The following is a 13,833-nucleotide window of genomic DNA, read 5'->3' as shown; positions in this document are numbered from 1 at the left end:
GGATCTAAAGCGTTTTAGCTAAGGCGTTCTCATTCGAGCTTGCCTAAATTTACCTCTTATTCATATTGCACGTGCCCTCAAATAACCTACAAAAGACCCAGTGAGGCATCACGTGAGCACATCCTATAGTTTTACCCCACTGTGACAAAGGTAGGGTACACAGTGGTAATGTGGGTGGCCTCATTTTGGATCTTCGAGAGGTTTCCCACATAAATCCCGGATTTAGTTTGGATATATACCGAAAAATATCCGACAGTTGATTATTTTGGTCTGAATGCAGAAATGAGCTCTGCGTTAGCGAGAGAAAAGTCGACATGGGGGGCCATGTACAGAAACAGGGGCAAGTCCAGTTGGGACAATCACTTCTGCCTTATTGGAGACCGATGCAGGTATTTTAATGGTTGCTCCAGCCTCAGTTGCATACTAAAAGCAATTGGAGCCCCACATGACGTGCTTCATGTGATCATGATTTTAGTTTGCTATCTCGTACTTGTGATGTTTTCAGCTTAGGAAAAGCAACTTGGTCTCCGTTATTTATGGGAATAATAACGTCGACCGCAATTTTAATAAATGGGGAGAACTAAGTTCATTGTTGTTTGAACACTTTGGAAGCTTGCACCTCTGCGTTTAGAAGGGTACTAGGTTTTTGACGATGGAATCTGTAAACGAGGCAGGTCATCCAACGCTGGTGTCAGCCATACTTCGATTCCGGCGAGATGCTAAAGGGTGCAGTTTTAGGTTAGCGAAGAATGATGAGCTCCTTCACATCCGAGATTTTTTTTAGTATTGAACTTTTGGAGGCTTTAATATAACCCGTTTATTCTAGAATTTTAATTCAGATGGGCACCTGATCTTTATATCTGCTTGCCGTGCGGTGAAGCCAAAAGGTGGGCAGTATCGCTAGGTAAGAAACAGGTAAAATAACTCTTTTCGTTAGCCGTTATATCTCTTAAAAATAATTATCGATGTAAATCGGCATATACTATTCAAAGAAAAAAAAGCGCAGAGCGATACTAATACCGGTGAGAAACCTACCGACTGAAAGCTGGTTTTTCAAAAGTCAATTAAGCATTTCTTCATGTTACTTGGGTTTTGAACAACAACAAGCAAGAAGCTGGTACCAAAGCCATCCGCTTTGGGGGCTCTAGATGGGTGAAAGGTGACACCACCAATAGATGTCGAAAATTATCCACATTTCGTTTTCTAGCTAATACATGACGCATTCTCGGCTTGGTGCGTATACATCTGTGTTACCACTCCCAATCACAGGCTTAAATGAGATTTTACGATGCTAGCAAGAAATTGCTCAATCAAATAATAAGCTTTATTATCAAAACAGTACGTAATAATTAACTGCTGTAGCCGCATGCCAGCGGACAATGTCCGCCGCCGCACATTCTACCTCCGCAGCAGCGACTGTAATTCACGCAGTTATGAGTCCCTGGTTGCCTCCACTTGTCTCTTGGACACACGCATACTTCTTCACCCGGCGAACAACGTCTTCTTTTTTGAATATCTGGACATACGTTTTCCGGATATTCTTTTCCAATGCATGTGGCCTTGACCTCGTCGCTTGAGCAAGCGGACGCCTGCAGGCACAAAATACAAACATTCCTCTGTTTAAAAAGCAGTCAGCCGCTATTAGTCAAGCGTACCCCATTCCTAAAGAACACTTCTGCTGCAGTAAATTCCTCCGTTAGACATTTTAAACGAATAAACGCTTTACGGCTCTTTCCTAGAGTAAAAAACCCAGAATATAAAACGTTTTCTGGAATGGTTTATTCAGAGATATTACACCATTTGCGCCTTGAAAGGCAGACATTTCCGAATCCCGCTAAGGGCCTTAGTAAATCAGAAGAGTGTCACCTTAGAAGGTTACTAACTATGGCATTTAATAATCCAGCAACACTTCGCGCCATTGAGCCTGAATCCGGTTCGGCGCGGTGCAAATTTTGTGGCCAGAGGGCAAACTTATACCATATGGTATGGGCTTGTCAACAAAATACCAGTATTTAATAATAAATCAGCCAACGTGGGAAGGCTGGGAGGCGGCTCTGTCCAGCTCGGACCTCCAGGAACAACGAACCCTCGTGGAAAGAGCACGGGCAGCGGCTTTTACCAACGGTGTCCAGACTAGGGACCCGACCAGCCTTCCCTTAATCTAAGCCAATGTCAAAAAATCTTTTCATCATCATCCACTTTTTTTGTATTGGACAGGATCCATTTTATTTTTGCTGTTTTCAACACCACTCGGCCGAATGGGGAGTTATTAATTTGAACATTTTGCTTGAACCGCGCGGATTAATATTAGGATATTGGTTTTTTCACGCTCAGTGTAGCAGAGAGCTGGATTTATTATTCTCTTTGCAGTGCAACAAACGCCGAGATGTGTCTGGAATGATTGCGCCTCTTGCTCCGTTGTTGCAGATTGCACTCGTCACCTTTAGTCAGATTAACTAGACGTTTTTTGCAGATTTTAAATACATGGCTCTCTAAAGCAACCGACATTCATAGTTCAAGGGACGCCGAGCACTCTTTCTGCTCTTGCCGCCACCCATTCGCTAGGTTATTAGCGGGTGCAAGCCAGCCATAAAAAGGTACTTTAAGCGCTACTCCACCCTCCTGTTTTGCCACCTTCAGCATTCACCCATAAAACATCCATCTAAAGTGACTAGCCTATTATTGACGTAATGCCGAAGCATTATAATGCGGCATGCTCCAAAATATAAACTACGAATTATGAGCCCTGCCATGGTGGTGCAGTGGTTAGGGCACTCCACTAATGTGCCCAAAGAGAAGCGGATTGAATGCAGGCCGCGGCGGGTGCTTTTCGTTAGAGGCGATAAGCTAGGCGCTTGTGTGCTGTGCCATGCCAGTACAAATTAAAAATCTCCAAGTGGTCACAATATCTGGAGCCCTTCACTACGATGACTCTAATAGCCTGAGTCCCTTTGGGACGTTAAACTGCTAAAACCAATCCGAAGTACTAATTGCTGCGAAACTGAAACCGAAACAAGACAGCCCCGAGTCGACAGACAAGCCAAGATGAGAAGGCTTCAAAGACAAAACCACGGAGAGACGGTTGGGGCGTCAGTCGTCTGCTGTAACCAAAATTGAACAGATGTCGTTCGTGCTCTGTTACGAAGTTGTCTGATTTAACGAACGCGACATAAAAATACAGTTGGTGCCGAAACCCGGGATGTACGCCGCGACCTAACGAAGACAACTGCCAGTCCTGGAGGCGACTAATAACGAAGAAAAAGACAATTTCTACCCCGAAGCCGCCGCCCAGTGCTACCAGAGTGCAGCGACATGGAACGACACAAAGCGAAAAGAACAGCTCTTCGGTCTCAGGTTACCTGCCTCTTTTCCGATATTGACATTGTCTGAGAGCCGCATGGACAATGTAAAAGAACTCAGTGTTTTGTTGGCGAGACTTAGCGCTCTTGAGACCCATCTGAACGAAGTTAACGCCTCTGTCGAGAAGCTAGTGCTAAAGAAAGAAGCTGAGCAGGACTATGAGGAATCTATCGATTATGACGACCGGGTCGTTACATCGCGAAGCTCCAAGAGGAAATTAAAGAAATTCAAAGAAAGAGGCAGCCGAAAGAAGCATCGCCACCCAACGACGCAGCCACGACGAATGGGGTCTGGCAGGTGAACCTTCCAAGGCTCTAGCTAATAAAATTTGACGGCAAAGAAGTGTCATGGCAAGAATTTTGGGAGCAGTTCGAGCAAATGATTAAAAAAAAAAAACGACCGCCTGATGGCCTTGGATAATTTCGGTTACCTAAAAACGGTGGTGACAGGCGAAGCAGCGAGAATGATACAGGGCCTCTCTGCCACATCGCAGTGCTATGACGACGTCACATTGCTGCTCACCAGACTTTTCTGCAAAGCGGATGCCATCGTGCAAGCGCACATGCGTGCGCTCTTGGACCTCGAGCCTGTGCGGAGCGCCGAAGACATACGCTCCCTCCTAAGGTTATACGATACCCTCGTCTCTCGGATCCGCGGCCTGCAGGCGCTTGGCCAGGAGCAGGAAACGTACGGAACACTGCTCTTCCCCGTCGTACAGCGCGCGCTGCCGAAATAATTATTGCTCGACTTCCATCGGACCGTGGCGAAGGAGGAGGCGTCGGAAACCATAACACGGAGCCCGGCCGGAAGAGGAATTTCGCTGCGGGACGACGACGCACCGGGAGAGTTAACAGAAAGAGAAACAGCTACAAAGGGTACGCTGTCATTACTTACCAAGCTTGTTGACTTTCTGAGGATTGAAGTGCAAAGCCGCGAAAACCTGATTGCACAGCAAAGTATGAGTACGAAGCAGCAGTCGTCAAAGCCGAACATGTTCAGCCCAGCAGAGAATAACAAGAACAGCGCTGGAACGAAATTTAAATCATCAGCAGCTCTACTTCACCAAACCGCAAAACCAAATTGTTGTTTCTTTTGCAAGGAGTAACCATGAAACTGCCGCTTGCTGTGCTAGCATTCCATTAGAAGAAACGAAGAAAATGCTAAGATCGGGAAGGCGTTGCTTTCGATGCGTGAAACCGGGTCACCGTGCTAACGGGTGCAGAAGCAAGATTAGATGCACAATTTGTGCAGGACGACACGCGACAACCATGTGTGATCCGGAATTCACCCACCCGAAAGTCAAGGCAAATGTGAACGATGTGACGACTGTCCCCGTGAACTTGCAGTCTACGTCAGAAATACCTAAACAGCGAGAAGTACTGCTACAAACAGCAACGATAGTGTGTGCCGGCGAACGTAAAGCGCTCTACTTACGTGCTCTCTTTGACAGCGGAAGCCAACGGTCATTCATTACGGAGAAAGCATCTGCAAAACTGGGTTGTAAATTTTTTGGAAAAGAAACGCTGAAAGTTGGTGGGTTCGGCGGACACCAGTCAGAACGAGATTTTAACAGAGTGCTGGTGGCGCTAACTGCGCACAATAAGATGTATCAGATCGAAGTTCTTGAGACAAACATAATCTGTGAGCATAGGATCCCGATCCCTGACCTCAAGATTAAAAAATTACTTGGATCCCTGACTGCCGCTGACATGACCTGCGATAAAGAAAGAGGTGACGTAGACCTGCTTATCGGCTCAGAGCACTACTGGGAACTTGTAACGGGAAGAAACAAGAAGCTCAACGGGAAACTGCGAGCAGTAGAGACACCCTTTTGGTAGTGTATTCAGGGCCCGGTAGGGTACAAGACTTGTGACTCGCAATGCATGCAAATCACTGCTCTTCGCGTATCACTTGCCCAGAGAGAAGCTGCAAACTACTTGGAACGATTCTGGACTCTCGAGTCGACCGGAGTCACGGATGATGATAGCTGTGCAGAGCACAAGCTGCTTGATTCTTTTGAAGAGAATATCAGGCGCAGTGGCTCTAGATACGAGGTAGCCCTTCCATGGAAGGAGAATATAGATTTAAATCACAACAAGGAAATTGCTGAAAAACGCTTGTAACAACTGATAAACGGCCTTCGAAAAACTCACCTCTTGGAGGAGTACGACGTTGTTATCAGACAGTATAGCATGGAAGGCATAGCTGAGCCGATAGTAGAGAAAAAGGAAGAGGGAAAGCTGATCTACTACATGCCCCTTCAGCCGGTTTTTCGGGAAACGAGTAATACAACGAGATTGCGAGTAGTTTTTGACGCTTCATCGCATGGACAGAAGGCAAAATGCCTGAATCAAAACCTCGAAAATGGTCCGAATTTGACAGCCGACCTTGTAGCACTGTTACTAAATTTCAGAAGCCACAAAATAGTAATGGTAGCCGACATTGAAAAGGCATTTTTGCAAATCGAGATCAGAGAGAACGACAGAGATGTATTGCGCTTTCTGTAGCACCATGCAAAACCGGATGCAAATGGAGGAACAAGCGAGATACAGACTTGGCGAATGAAGCGAGTTCCCTTCGGAACCACGGCAATTCCTTTCTTGTTGACAGCGACTCTCCAGCATTATTTGAAGATAATGGAACAAGACTATCCGGAGACTGATTCGCTACTGGCGCAGTGCTTGTATGTGGGTGACCTTTTAACGGGAGCAGAAAACGAAGACGAAGCGCTGAAGAACTATGAAGAAGCGAATACAATATTCAGCACGGCATCTATGAAACTGCACAAATGGACATCCAACAATCCGGCATTGAACGAGCGCTTTGTGGCGGATGACTGCGAAGCAAGGCACCACGGGTACCTCCCGGGAGTTCTCAAAGTGCTGGGATTGACATGGAACCCAAGCACAGATAACCTGACATTCACCCCACTGGAAAACGATCCATCCGAGCCAGGTACAAGCACAAAAAGGTCTGTGCTCAAGACTACGGCGAGACTCTATGACCCACTTGGATGGCTAGCTCCTTTCATCGTCAGGACAAAGGCTTTATTCCAGAAGTTGTGGCAGAGAAATGTGGGATGGGATGATATCCCACCGACAGATCTGGAAACGAAGTGGGTGCAGTGGTGTGAGGAACTAAACCAATTGGAAAGAGTTCAAGTGCAGCGGTGCTACAAATCCGACACTGTCGAGCCTACCACCAAAACAGTTCTACACGTGTTTGCTGACGCCAGTCCTGTGGCATACGGAGCAGTGGCCTACATTTTCATTACAGATGCGGATGGAATTACAACTTCGAGCATCTTAATCAGCAAGTCAAGCGTCGCCCCGAATAAACAACTGACTCTGCCAAGACTGGAACTGATGGCGTGCCTCTTGGCTGCCAGACCGAATCAATACATTCTGAAGAGCCTGAAAGAGCCACCACAAACGACGTATTTCTGGACTGACTCGATGATAGCACTGCACTGGAATGTAGGAGAGCCGTCGCAATGGAAGCAATTTGTGAAGAATCGCGTAATGGAAATCCAGCGTCTTACCGATACCTCAGCGAGGAGGCATTGCCCAGGGTCAGAATATCCAGCGGATATCATGACTCGAGGAGTTACAGCTGATCATCTGGTTGAGATTTCCACCTAGTGGGAAGGAACGCACTGGATGAAGGCAACGGAAAACGCTTGGCCACAGATGTCTTCGCTTCCAAGGAACATTCCGACAATGGAGAAAGAAAGACGAAGAGTAGAGGTCCTTCAAGGGACGAATACCACAGAAGTTCCCATGCTGTTGGACACAGATCGATACAGCAGTGCCACACGACTGTTCAGAGTGACTGCATGGGCATTTAGAAACATCAAGAAGTTGCGAAGTCTGAGCAGTGACAATGGTCCAATGAAGGCGGTTGAACTGAATGAAGCCGAAAAATATCGGATACGGCAAACTGAGCGTGATGACCTGAAAAGAGAAATTGAGTGCGTGAAAAAAGGCGAACGCCTTCCGGCAGACTCGCCTCTCAGAGACATTCCAGTGTTTATTGACAACGATGGTATCATGCGCATAAGCGGCAGACTTCAACAAAGCGGCAAGCTGTACAACCAACGTCATCCAGTTGTACGGTCAAGCCGACATCGACTGGAAGAACTGCTCGTGCGTCACGCACATCAGCAAGTGATTCACGGAGGAGCAAGAGATACTCTGGTACAGTTGAGAGAGAGGTTTCATGTTGTTCGAGCCCATCAGGTAGTGAAAAGAATCATCAAAGGGTGCATAACTTGTCAGCGCTACAATGCCCGTCTAGCCACTGCAGTGACAGCACCGCTTCCAACTGATCGAGTGAACGAGGCTCAACCATTTGAGGTAACAGGAGTTGACTTCGCGGGACCACTTCTGGTGAAAGGAGAAAACTCGCTGTACAAGTCCTATATCACACTATTCACCTGGGCTGTAACAAGAGCGGTGCACCTAGAGCTCGCAAAAGACATGTCCGCAGAGTCCTTTTTGATGACCCTCAGACGTTTCATCTCAAGAAGAGGTGTACCTCGAGTCATTTACAGTGACAACGCGCTTTCCTTTAAGAAGGCCAACAGAGATCTCCTTTATCTATGGAGCTCTATCCGAAAACCAGAGGTTCTTGACTACGTCGCAAAAGCACGAATCAAATGGAAGTTCATAGTGAAACGCGCCCCATGGTGGGGTGGCTTTTATGGGCGCCTCGTCGGATCAGCCAAGCTTGCGCTCAAGAAGGTGATCCAATCCAAGTTTCTGAATTTCGACGAGCTAACAACTGTACTGGCAGAAATTGAAGCAGTCTTAAATTCCAGACCTTTAACTCACGTCTACGACGAACCCGAAGAACCGGAACCCCTATGCCCTTTGTTCTTCTTGACGGGAAGACGCCTTACATCGCTGCCTAGCGTGCGGAAAATCGAAGCAGATGAGGTCAACGTATCTGTTCACAGACTATGGGTACGATGCCAGCAGACTACAGAAGCCTTCTGGTGCAGATGGAAAGGAGAGTACCTCGAGGAACTGCGAAATGTGCAACAGAAGAATGAACGCCAAAAAAAAAACACTCAAGGAAGGGGATTTGACACTCCTTCGTGATGGCCTGCAGCCACGGCAACAATGGAAGATTGCAAGAATTGAGAAACTGTTTCCGGGAAGAGATGGAAAGGTGAGATCGTGCCTGCTGAAGCTACCTGGAGGATCCTCTCTCAAGCGACCAATCCAACTCCTGTACCTCCTGGAGATCACGTAAACGAAGAAAAATGACACGTCATTTTCGGGGGGGGGGGGGGGGAATGTGTTGCGAAAATCGAAACCGAAACAAGACAGCCCCGAGTCGACAGACAAGCCAGGACGAGAAGGCTTCAAAGACAAAACCACGGAGAGACGCTTGGGGCGTCAGTCGTCTGCTGAAACCAAAATTAAACGGATGTCGTTTGTGCTCTGTTACGAAGTTGTCTAATTTAATGAACGCGTGTGTGGCTAAACCGAAACCGAAATACTAATAGAACAGAGTTTTTTAAATATAAGCATATGTTTCACTGTAACCCATATATTTTAAGAAGACAGCTTTAAAAACTTGTTCTGTAGGAAATGTGTCTTGGAAGTTTCGAGCTTAAAATAATGCGCATGCTTCTACCAGGTAGCAGCTTGCAGGCGACAAGCCGGGAACAGGTTGTGCATTGTTGTTTGTGCCATAACAAGCCCGCATCCCATGGACGTGTTGCAAACTCTGAGTGCGTCTTTTAGTTGACTTGAAAGGAATTGGGTCCTCCAGGACCGTTTTTTTTTTATTTCGAGGCAAACAGGATACTTTAGACACGAACGCCTTGGTTAAGAGACGTTTTATATGTATTTCTGATGATATTTCATAGAAAGATGTAGCTGCATGAAAAAGCTTACTTAAGATAACAGATGACCAGATTATGACTAGAGTAATAAAAAAAAGGTTTCCTGTTACCGTGACTCCTGGCTTGCATCACCACTGAATGGTATTATCTTGACCTATTTGCCTGTTTTCGTATCAATCTTTACGCCGTTGTTTACAAAAAATTGATGATTCACCACGCACTGCTAAGCTCATGTTTTCTTACGTTCTAGCACGTAGTAACTGGTAGTGTGCACTTTTGAAACGGAAGATTTATTTTTCGCGCGGCTCACTGTTGTTCGGCAGACGGCGGAGTAGCAATAATAACAATTTCCTCTGGGGTTGTGTGAGTTGTGAACAAAATATCCTCAAGCGCGTCTCAGGAGGAGCTGAGAATTCAGCGTCTATAGCGTAATTCCGATGTCGCTCTTGCTGCTGCAGTTCATTTTTTTATTACCGCTCCAGCGAATAGTCTATCCTCGACTTGATGGCGTATATGGTGAATCTGATGCGCTTCACACGTGCGCTTCAGGTAGTGCTTTTTGGTAAGCGTACTTTGCATTTTGGCTCGGTCTACGGTATTTAAACTTCCCTAATTAGCGTTTTCTTTGGTATACCTTTACTTCTTACTGTTTCAGAAAGAAAAAAAAAAGAAATAGCCTGTTACGTGTCATTGCTTCACCAGAAAATCAGCTACATGCTAGCTTCTTTCACGCATACCTAGCCAGGTTGTAACGCGTGGCTTTCAAAGTGGAGCTCCTTCAGCAAAATATCTACCATCATTAATAGCATCCCTGATCTCATCGCTGTCGCACCAACTCCCATGCAACAAATTATAGAGGTTTAAAAACTCAAATCTTTAGCCTGAGTCATTATCAGAAGTATACCAAGCTGACAACGAATGTATTTACAGTTTCTGATAGTGTTAATCATCCACGCCAACAAAATGAAATTCGCTGCCTAACATAATAGATTCTTGTTTTCTTGACCTCATGTTACGCAAATAAGGTATACATGAGATTCGCAACAACCACCGTAAGATCTCGCTAGTAACCCATTTCTGCTACAGCATTACAAGGTGTCGCATACAGCTAGTTAAACTAGGCTTCTACAAGTAAAAAAAGGTGATACTTTTTATTATGAATGATTCGGGACTATTGTGATTTATATTTACATTGTTTTACTTGTTTGTGTTTTAATAAGCATGTGTTCATAAAAACATTTCCTTGCATGATGTACATTATCAAAAAGAAATTATTTAGTGTGCTTGAAGGAGAGTATAAATATCAGCATATAACTTCTTTTATAGCAGTGTCGTGTAGAATTTATTTCAGTAAAAATTCTCGGCCCTTCTGAACCAATTGTATTTTTCCCAGCTCTATATGTAAGCTATCGGTGAAGGTTAGCTTGGACGTAAATATGAAGCACTATTCCAAGCAGATAAATGCTGCGAATTATATTTCGATTAAAAAAAACATAGCAGGTGTTCTATAGGAAAGCCTTGCTGCTTTTATAAAAATGATTTTTAAGGTCAAAAGATAATTCTTTCGTTAAAAGTGTAACCTGTACTGCCTGGCTTTATACAGTTATGAATCCCAGTTATTAGTGAGCGGGTTAACTATTATTTATTAGTCACTTTCAACTATTCTAGATAGCAGCTGGATCCAAAATGAATTGTATAACAGAAGGGCATATGCCTTGGCCTTTTGGTGCATACAAGAATGCGAAGGAAAACTGCGAAGAAAAGGCAAAAGCAAGACACACATAGCACTCTTCGCTGATCGTCTTTTTTCTGTGAACTTGAATTTTACTACGAAAGTAACACTATGCTAGTCGCTGAACTGTTTCGCGGAGCTCTGGAAAGGCCAAGCTGCGCATGCGCGAGGAGCGGGTGACGTCACGCGGCGCACAGCTGGCGCGCCGGGGCGTCGCCACCGAGATCTTGGCAAGGCCTGCACACCCCAGCAGCCTACGTCACGACGCGCGGATGACGATAAAGTACGAGCAAATGAAGGTGCGAGCGCGAATCTGAGTCGAGTCACATGATGCCATCTCGCCCTTTTACCCAAGGCTGTACGCGCAGATTCAGTGGCTGATCCTTCATCGCTCATCCGCTTGTCATGACGTTCGCTGATGGGAGAGAAGGTGATGCAAAGGCCTTGTTAAAATCTCGGTGGTGTCGGCTGGGGCCGCCGCCGCGCGCTCTCCATCACCTCAACGACAGTCGCCCTTTATCTCCCTCTCTCCCTCTCTGATACGCAGCAGCGATTGCGCATCGCCATCTGCGTCGTTTGGGGGATGGCTGGAGGCCCGCCGCAGCTTGTAAGCAGTCAGCCGTAGAGAAGAATAGTAAAGAGGGCGCTGAACGGCATAGGAGAGCCGGAAAGTTTAAATCTCAGATCCCCAAGTGGTTGCTTGGCAGAAGGCGCGGTGGATTGTAACCCTCCACTGCGACACCTCTATCTCCCTCTCTTCTTTCACTCCCACCTTCACGCCTTCCTTTATGACATAGTACATGTGTCCGCAGAGAAATGTGACAGATAATGCGCCTTTTATATCCTGTAAATCAATTTCAAACGCCGCTGATACCTGCTGCATAATGCCTTCTAGACATCTTGGTCTGGGTCTGTTTGCTGTGTGGTGCGGCGTTCGAGGAAGCGGCAAAGGAAAGTTGGTTTGGTTTGGTTTGGTTTGTGGGGTTTAACGTCCCAAAGCAACTCAGGCTATGAGAGACGCCGTAGTGGAGGACTCCGGAAATTTAGACCACCTGGGGTTCTTTAACGTGCACTGACATCGCACAGCACACGGACACCTGGATCGGATTACCGGCGGGGTCAGCTTCGTATATCCATGAATGGCCTGGTGACGTCATGACTTGTCGTGACGGTACATCACGCGCCCCTTGTCGAACACAGCTAGTATTTTATTGAAGGCATCAATATTCACTGCCGTTATATAATTAGTTTACAGGAAAGGAAAGGTGCAATATCTGTAAATAGCGGAATTCTGCTGTCATCCTTACTGTAGACAAGCGGAATAATGAAGAGCGTTTCACTGTCATGGACGCGGCCCAGTTGGTAAAGCACTGGGCTCGAACTCCAAAGGATGGAGGTTTGATGCAAAGTGAACCAAAATCAAATAGGAATAACCCCGCCGGGGTGGCGCTGTGGTTACGGCGCTCGACTACTGTTCCCAAGGACGCGGGATCGAATCCCGGCCTCGGCGGCAGCTTTCCGGTGGAGGCGAAAAGCAAGGCGCCCGTGTGCTGTGCGATGTCAGTGCACGTTAAAGAACCCCAGGTGGTCGAAATTTCCGGAGTCCTCAACTACGGCGTCTCTCATAGCCTGAGTTGCTTTGGGACGTTAAACCCCACAAACCAACCAAACCAACCAATCAAATAGGAATAAATCGATTCTATAATCACCATGGTATCACTCAAGAGGGAAGTATACAGCAGTTGCATCTTTCCTGTACTCACCTATGGGGCTGAAACGGGAAGGCTAACCAAGAGAGTTCTATTTAAGTTGAGCACAACCCTGAGGGCTATGGAACGAAAAATGGTAGGGGTAACATTAAGAGATAGGAAGCGTGTAGAGTGGGTCAGAGACATAACTCAAGTTACTGTCATTCTAATGGAAATCAAGAAGAAGAAATGGGCGTAGGCAGGACATGTAGTGCGAAGAGAGGACAACTGATGGTCGCTTAGGGTAACAAACTGGATTCCAAGGGAAGGAAAGCGCAGCAGGGGGCGGCAGAAAGTTAGGTGGGCGGATTAGGTTAAGAAGTTCGCAGGGGTCAAGTGGATGCAGCTCACACAGAACCCGGTTAATTGTAGCCTCTTCAACGAAAGCATAAGCTTTAACAATACGAAACAATTTGGCCTAGCCATAACAAAACATAAGCATAGTTATGCTGATGTTGCTTTCGCAATCTTGCAAGTTTAACCAGAGATACACTACAGCCAATGCTTTGCGCTACGTAATTTTGGTTTCATTTCGTGCCGTCAGTAATGGCCATAGCTAAATATATGTTTCCTGAGCGCGATTACTCTTGGTGTTGTGACTTCAGAAATAATTTCCACTTGACGAGTGTGGGACTGGGTTGCAAAACATTTCTTTCGGCAGAAAAGGCACGACCCGCGGCTCCTTTCATGTTTAAAACCACGTGTTTTTTTTGCTACTGGTGTTGCTGCTTTAACCGCAGCGCGAGTGTGCATGAGCCAGCTGCCAATCATGTGGGCGGCATGTTATCGGCTCGGAAAACGAAGGTAGATATGGGCGTCTGAAGCAAGGTTCGAGGCCCTTGCCTGGCAGGAGGCTGGCGAGGAGCAGTTGCGCGGCAGCTAACGTGGCGGGCCAGCGGGTTGTGCACGGACCATGCGACGGAGACCTGCCTTCGGCGTATTTGCGCGCGTTGCTGCTACGCGAAGAGCAATGTTTCTACGCGTTGTTAATGCCTTGGCCATATCGCTCGAGCTATTCGAGCCGCTGTGTTTTGTCGTGCCGCGTGCCGCGACCGTCGTACTGTTTTATTTTTGATGTGGCATTGTCATGAAACTCTACCGTATGTTTCCAGTGCAGTGGCGCCCGATGTTGTTTCTGT

The 13,833-nt window shown here is 46.5% G+C and overlaps 1 protein-coding gene across 4 annotated transcripts in view; it reads right to left on the bottom strand.

Moving 5' to 3' along the window:
* Window positions 1-1,302: 1,302 nt before the first annotated feature.
* LOC146174232 (uncharacterized) overlaps window positions 1,303-13,833 on the bottom strand; it is a 65,446-nt gene continuing 52,915 nt past the window's right edge. For all 4 annotated transcript variants that reach the window (XR_014702212.1, XR_014702214.1, XR_014702213.1 and 1 more), the window contains one exon: window positions 1,303-1,589. Coding sequence is in view for 1 of the 4 variants with exons in the window: in XM_084584739.1 (XP_084440865.1) it covers window positions 1,350-1,589 (240 nt within the window). In the remaining 3 variants the exon portion in view is untranslated. The remainder of the gene's footprint in view (window positions 1,590-13,833) is intronic.

Source organism: Amblyomma maculatum, chromosome 11 (genome assembly GCF_055883805.1).
Source record: "Amblyomma maculatum isolate TAMU_Amacu chromosome 11, ASM5588380v1, whole genome shotgun sequence".
Lineage (NCBI taxonomy): Eukaryota > Metazoa > Arthropoda > Arachnida > Ixodida > Ixodidae > Amblyomma > Amblyomma maculatum.
The sequence above is the reverse complement of the archived record's forward strand: the minus strand, read 5'-3'. Positions and strand labels throughout refer to the sequence as shown.